The sequence below is a fragment of the Asparagus officinalis genome, chromosome 1, assembly GCF_001876935.1.
Source record: "Asparagus officinalis chromosome 1, Aspof.V1, whole genome shotgun sequence".
Classification (NCBI taxonomy): Eukaryota; Viridiplantae; Streptophyta; class Magnoliopsida; order Asparagales; family Asparagaceae; genus Asparagus; species Asparagus officinalis.
Genome location: NC_033794.1, coordinates 28,339,114 through 28,346,389, shown reverse-complemented (window position 1 = coordinate 28,346,389; position 7,276 = coordinate 28,339,114). Strand labels below are relative to the sequence as shown.

The window sequence follows — 7,276 nt, the reverse complement described above, 5'->3', positions numbered from 1 at the left end:
GTCCCACTAAAATATCATGTTTTAAAATATCACTCCCAATTACCCCATTAAAATATCCCACAATAAAAAATTATCTCATAATAAAAATTGTTCCACTTCTATCAAAAATGTTCTAGCTGACTAACACCCCAAAGGGTAATAACATGCATGCCATTTTCACAAACTTAAAGCAAAAGGTTTTAATAAGAGTCCGAGACTATACTGAAAGTCACACCACTAAGGCGGCGTTTGCTAGATTGCGACTAGAGTGGTTGCAACTCCAGTTGCATGTAATAGGTCAATTTTGTCCAGTTGTAAGTGTTTGTTTAGTTGTAACTCATTGCTACGTTTGCAACTATAGTTACGAAACGCCCATTAATTGCAACATATGACTTACGTCCGAAATGACCGCAAGTTACAGCTGCAACCTTATAAAAATCCTAAGAAATTCATTTAAGATTTACAATTATTTAAAAAGTATTAATATAATTTCTTTAAAAAAATTTTTTTTTTCCAAATTAAAGTTATTTTAAAATATTTTACCAAAAAATTTTGAACAATTTTTCTAAAATATTTTATAAGATAATTATTTAAAATATTTTACCAAAAAATTTTGAACAATTTTTCTAAAATATTTTATAAGATAATTATTTTTTTTTAAAAAATACTTTTTAAAAAAAATAATTTTTTGAAAAAATATTATTTTTTTAAATATTATATTTTGAAAATTTTTATTTTTCTAAAAGAATATTATTTTCTTGTTAAAATATTATTTTATTGAAAAGTTAATTTTTTCCATAAATAATATTATTTTTGTTAACATATTATTTTCAAAAATTATTTTTTCAAATAATATTTGTTTAGAAAAATGTTTTATTTCAAAAAAATTGCGATAAGTATATGTTAACCAAAAAAATTATTTTATGAAAGTAGTATTGTTTAATAAAATATTATCTTATGAAAATTATTCTTTAGCAAATTTTAAAAATCAATTTTCTTAAATTAAAAATCACTATTTTTAAATAAAAAATAGTTTAGAAGTTTTAAAAAATTTAATAATTTTATCAATTTATTAAAAGCAAAAAAGCAAGTTACATACGTAAAGTTGTAGGCATAATCAAATAGCTACAACTGCAAGTTGTAAAAGTTAAAATTTAAACCAAACAATTGCAACTGTAGTTGCATTCAAGAATAGTTGCAATGCATCAGTTCCATGCAAGTAACACTTGCATTGCAACTATAGTTGCAAGCTACCAAGCGCCCCCTAAGTCAATAGTTGCAAGCTACCAAGCGTCCCCTAAGTCAATAAACATATATTACAGAACAAATAGTTCAACCACAATGTACCATAGAAAAGCAGAGCACAACCACCACAGATTTCGATCCCAATCTAATGTCCTTCACTTCGTCAAACAAATCCACCAAATGTTAGACGAAATATAACAAAGAAAACCCTAACTTCATGTCCATTTCCAGTATCGCCTTGTCGTAAAGCTCCAAGCTTAAGGGCATGAATCATTCCTTATATTAAACCCACCATTGTATGCATGTTGCGATATGATTCTCCAATTTGGATAGCTGATTGTTCGTTGCCAGTGAAGATGGATAGGGAGGCATTGCAGGCACTCTAAGATTATTCCCTCTATACATCATATCTTGGAACAGATAGAAACAATATTATTATTGACATAAGGGGAATTTAATTATCCATGGTACTCTTGCAGAACATTCTGAGATTAAGGTCAGCAATCCTCCTCAGTTAATGAGATCAACTTGCTGAATCAATGCTTTCAATTTCTTCTTTGAGGTTGGAGGCCGAAAAATCACTTGTTGGCGGAGTTCAATTTCAGCCTCCAAAGTCAGCTGTTTACATCTCATTAGACGAGCCGTTACCTTAAACATTCTTGTGTCACTCATGATCATTGAGAAAATCCCTCAACAGTATACATATCTCTTTGCAAGAAAAACTTGTCCTCTGTTGCCAACTTGCCATTGAAAAACATACCTATCATCCTTCATAATTACATAAGAATTAATTGCCAAAACTGCCATTTGAACACCAAATAATGCTCTACAGTCTACACCAAGGGAAACAAGAATCATTAACCATCGCTATGAGAAAATGAAACCAGGATCTCTCATCTCAGACTCTAAACACCACAACATCTCATGCACATCTAACATATCAACAACTGATCTACTTCCAGACATAAAAACCTTCACTATATCTCTCACTTCGATCCAACTGCAACCAGGTGCCTTCTTCACTCCTTGCTCTACCATTTCCTTTCTCACCCTCTCTGCCTCTATCCATTGCCCGCTAGCACAATACGAGTTCGATAGCATCACATAGCCTGTATCTTTCTCAGGTTCAATTCTAACCAATTCCTCCCCAATTTTCTTTGAAACCCTAAAATTATCAATATTTGTACACACACTGAGTAAAGCCTCACTCGAGCCTGAAAATTTTTCGATCAACTTGTTAGCATCTTTAAGATGCCCTGATCTCCCAAGCATGTCGATAATGCAGGTAAAATGGTCCATATCAGGTGAAATCCCATAAACTGATTTCATCACATCAAAGAACTCTCCCCCCTTTTCAATAAGGCCTGAGTGGTTACAAGCCATCAGTAACCCTAAAAATGTGACTTTATCAGGAACAACATCAGAAGCTACCATTTCATTGTATATCTCAAAAGCTTTTGATGTGCATCCATGCAATGCAAACCCTAATATCATCATGTTCCATGATACCACATCCTTCAACTGGATGCCATTAAAGACTATGTTTGCATCTTCAATATCACCACATTTTGCATACATGTTCAGTAAACCATTCTCTACATAGACAAATGAACCAAAACCCGATTTAATGATAGAGCTATGGATCATTTTGCCATATCCTATGACTGCCAAAATAGCACAAGCATGAAGAACAGCACCAAATGCAAAATCATCGGGTCTGAAGTAGTTTTTCATCATATTCACAAAAGCCATTACAGCCTCCTCTCCTTGCCTGTTCCTAGCAAACCCTGAAACTATCGATGTCCATGAGATAATACTCTTCTTGGGTGCTTTTCTAAACAAAGAAATAGCTTCATCTACATCACCCCCTTTCATGAACGCATCTATCATCGCATTCCATGACACTTGACTTCGCATTCTCATCGCCTCAAATATCTTAACAGCGTCATTTTTCAAACCAAATACGGAATAAAAGCTAAGGATCGAATTACTAACCTCAACAGCATCAATCCATCCAATTTTCACTACCAACGAATGAATCGTTTCGCCAAAACAAGGTCTATCAATCTCAGCGCATGCATTCATAACCCCTGAAAACGTCAAAGCATCAGCTTCAAAACCCAAAACCAGCATCTTCCTAAACAAACCCATCGACATCTCCGGCTCATTGCATAGTGTACAACCCATGATCAAAACATTCCAAGCCACAGTATTCTTACTCGGCATTTCGTCGAACAGTTGATGGGCCTTCTCCAAAATCCCTGAATAAGCAAAACCATGAATGAGACAGCACCAAGAGACCACATTCCTCTCCTCCATCGATTCAAATACCCTTTCGGCGTCACAAGGGCAAGAGCACTTGCCATACATATCAACAATAGAGTTGGTAACAGGCAACGAGTTGAAGCCAGAGCGGAGAGAGAAGGAGTGGAGCTGGGTCCCGGTGCGGAGTTCACGTGCGTCGGAGGCGGCGGAGAGGGCGGCGGTGAGGGTGAAGTGGTCGGGTTTGGCGGCGGAGGAGGAGATCATGGAGGAGAAAAGGGAGAGAGTTTTGTCGGGGAGGTTTGAGTTGCAGTAGGCCGTGAGCATTGCGTTCCATGAGATTGTGTCTCGTTCAGGCATTTCGTCGAACAGTCTGCGGGCGGAGGCGATGAGACCGGAGCGCGCGAGGGAGAGGATTTTGTTTGTGGTGAGGACGAAGGATGGTGGGGGCATTTTGGGAAAGAGAATTTTGGGGGTTTACGGCTGAGCATTTTCGTCAGCAATAGGCTGAGAGGAGTAAAGTTAGACGTGGAAGCTCTCTCCATTTATTAAAGAGGCTAGTGGCGAAGCGCGTGGTTAAAATACTTTGATTTTGGGTATTTACATATTTCATGTACCCTTTAATTTAAAAGAGGGAGTACTAGAAAAACTTTCACTATCCCAAATTGCTCTTCAACTTTTGTAAATATAACAAAGTTAATTTGGATCTAATTAATGGGCAAATTTATGAGGTGTTTTCCATTATTATTAAGAATTTATAAAATGAGTTATAAAATCAAAAGCTTTCACACCCAATAAATTCCAACTAATTGTCACAAGTTATGAGTTTTTTTACTTAAGAATTAATGGAAAATTTGTTACGAAATGAAGAGGCTAAATATAGCATGGAACAGTGAGAACATTTCGGATTCTAGGACTCTGAAAAGGTTTCCGAAAGTAGCCTGGCAACATGCCCGCTTGTTGTGGAAAAACTCGGTTCGTCTTCTTCTACAATGAAGGATATGTTTCATGCATTGAGATTGAACAACATTCTTAAATGTTAGATTGATGCCAAAACCAGTAAGGTATCTTTATTAGCTAAGAAAAGAAATTGTTCTTCCCCCAAAATTTTTTTGCTGATATTGAATTACCCATATATCTTCTTTTTGTTGAAGAGAATTGTGGGGAAATTGCACAGGTATGCTAGACTCAACTAATTGTGCCTCCCGTTTTGTTTGAAGAGAGCTACTCGAGCAAGTCAATCCCCCTCCATCTCCCTCCCTCTTCCTTCTCTGTCCTCTCCCCTATCGCTTAAGGTAAAATTTCACCAAACCCCCTATGTCTTTTCTCTAATTTTCTGTTAGTCCATTCTGAGACTCTCCTTTGATTTCACCAAACAAAAGGTTCTGAAAGTACCGTCTACGACGTGAGGCTCGATGGCCGGAGAGTCACCATCAAAAAACCTGTCTTTTCCTCTTCAGACGACCTCGACAAGTTCTACAGAGAACTTCAATTGTGGTGGTAAGAAAGTTTACACTCCTTTAGGTGGTTTTCGCTTAAAGTTGAGATTTTGGGAGTGCCCATGTTGACCAATATGGATAATTTTGATGTTGGTTTTTTTTAGCATGAAGTGAAGTGGATCATCCTTGATTGGCTAAGTTGGTTATTGCTCATGCAAGGCCTCCAAATTATTTGTTTTTCTTTGAGTTTTATGAGTGGGGGAATTTGGCAGAGAGATTGCATGTTGAGGAGTGGAGCCCTGAGATTGATGAAGAACTCGTGATTACTTATGATCTCGATATATTCTTTTGTATAATGTGTTGTATATGACGTACTATTTACCGAAAATATCCCGTGAGATCAAATTAGACATTGCATTGTTTGTTTTGTACTAAATTGTTTGTTATTATTTCAGCTGATACACAAGTTTATTATGCTCGATTTCTATTTCTATTGATATAGTTACATCCTTAATTGCCTTCTCTTTGATCTTCAATGTGTTCTGTTATTATTTGAAACTTTATAAACATAAAAAACATATTTTCATTTTTCTTATGCAGAATCAAGGTTTTGATGTGTCACTGTCAGATGCCAGTAGTGTTTTTGATTCCATAAAGGTGATAAGCTTTCAACTCCTATGTATTCTTTTTCTTTTTTGCTACTTTTCCATTTAGTGAAGAGGTATAACTTAAACCATTATTTCATCAGTCGCTTACTCAAAGTGATGGAAGATGGCGATATGATTCTAGCAGTGCTGAATCCAGCACTTATGTTGCTGGTACTGAAATCTTTTATCTTTCTTGGTATCTATGTTAAAAATAACTTAACACTAGATGCTACATTTACCAGTTTACGTCTTTTGTAATTATTGCTTCACTTTGATTGGCTGGAAATCATCTCATGTTAATGTTGTAACTGCTAAGTACAACTATTGTTGTGCCTGATCAAACTGATCACTTTTCATATTTGTACGGTTGCAGGGACAACATTTGAAACACTTGCAGGAGTGGTTCCCCTGGTAGATCCAGAGGTGGATCAATCAAGGGTGAGACTTACGTTACCAATGTTTGTTTTTTAACTTGTATGATTGTGTTATGATTAGCTTTGAGTAACTATTTGATATCAGAATGATCGTTCATAATTTTTACTCCTATTTAAAAATTAAGGAGAATATCTCTTACTTTTGCTTATAATTACACTTCGTAGATTAGATGCATTGCTATCCCACTGAACTTTATTTTGCTTAAATGTAAGACTCATTGGCTTTAGGTTAGTATGGCAATGTGATTCTATGTTAATCTTTCATGGCCATTTGAAAGTGAAAATTCTTTATTTTACTCAAGCTCTAAGGCTTCTTGCAAAGTTGCAAGCTAGCAATACATCTTGCTAATCCATAATACTCTGAAGCATTATCACTAAGAAGGCAATACTTCATCCAAGTTGTATGAGATAGGAATACGACATGCGATTGAGTACCAAATTGAGTGATTATTTTTTTTTTCATAGGTAAAGAATATTTCACTGATTATCAGGTGTACAAGGGTAGTTAGGCATTCCAAAGTATAATAAAAGTAGGCTTCCAACAACAAGAAAAAACATCACAATGCTGCATGAGAGAACAATATACAAATATAAGTTAGTGTCATTTAAAATCACCAAGTTTGCAGGCCATCAAGCTGTGAATTTTATTGAGTAATCCTGCGAGGGAATTGCTAATGCCTCTAAATTTTCTGCAGTTTCGTTCCTGCTAAATATAGTATATAGTTGCTACAAGCAGAGCTCTTCTATGCCTTGAACCTAGACCTTTTCTTCCCTCTAGAGTCTTATACCAATGTCGGAATCTAATCCAAGACTTATGTCTTCTTTGTAGCCTCATATAGGATAGTATTTGATCACATATTTGAGCTGAAAATAAGCATTTAAAGAACAAATGCTCAACAGTTTTATTATGAGCCCACAAAGGTTACCTTGTGCATCATCTGTTCTCCCCCAAGCTTTAACTTTATCCTTGGTCATGATCCTGTTGAGCATAACTAACCACAAGATTTTGTCAAATCATGCTTATGTATTAAGTTAAAAGATTTGAGACTGTTCATATCAGTATAAGTGATAATGTGCATTTATAGTACTTGATGAAATAAAATAAATTGGGTTAGAGAGATTTGAACCTTGTGAAATTTTGCATATACCTTAAAATTCACAGATATAATGGTATATTATTATAATCATAAATACCTTGGGCTCGAATTTAAAAAAAAATTAATTTAACCTTTTTTTACCTTCAACAAATCATCATAGGCTATATCCCTTT

The 7,276-nt window shown here is 35.3% G+C and overlaps 1 protein-coding gene across 2 annotated transcripts; it reads right to left on the bottom strand.

The window, feature by feature from the left end:
* Positions 1,099-4,041, bottom strand: LOC109822017 (pentatricopeptide repeat-containing protein At2g36980, mitochondrial-like). 2 transcript variants are annotated; one of them, XM_020388186.1, is made up of 2 exons: positions 3,444-4,041; positions 1,099-3,314 (listed from the first exon to the last, which is right to left on the bottom strand). In XM_020388186.1, exons 1-2 carry the CDS (start codon positions 3,937-3,939, stop codon positions 2,092-2,094), a joined length of 1,719 nt encoding a protein of 572 aa, XP_020243775.1. In that variant the 5' UTR covers positions 3,940-4,041; the 3' UTR covers positions 1,099-2,091. The 2 variants fall into 2 exon arrangements, with proteins under 2 accessions (XP_020243775.1, XP_020243767.1); XM_020388178.1 differs by having other exon boundaries at positions 1,100-4,041.

Coding starts and splice junctions, on each gene's coding strand:
- LOC109822017 (XM_020388178.1), bottom strand. CDS start 3,939: ATGCCCCCACCATCCTTCGTCCTCACCACAAACAAAATCCTCTCCCTC.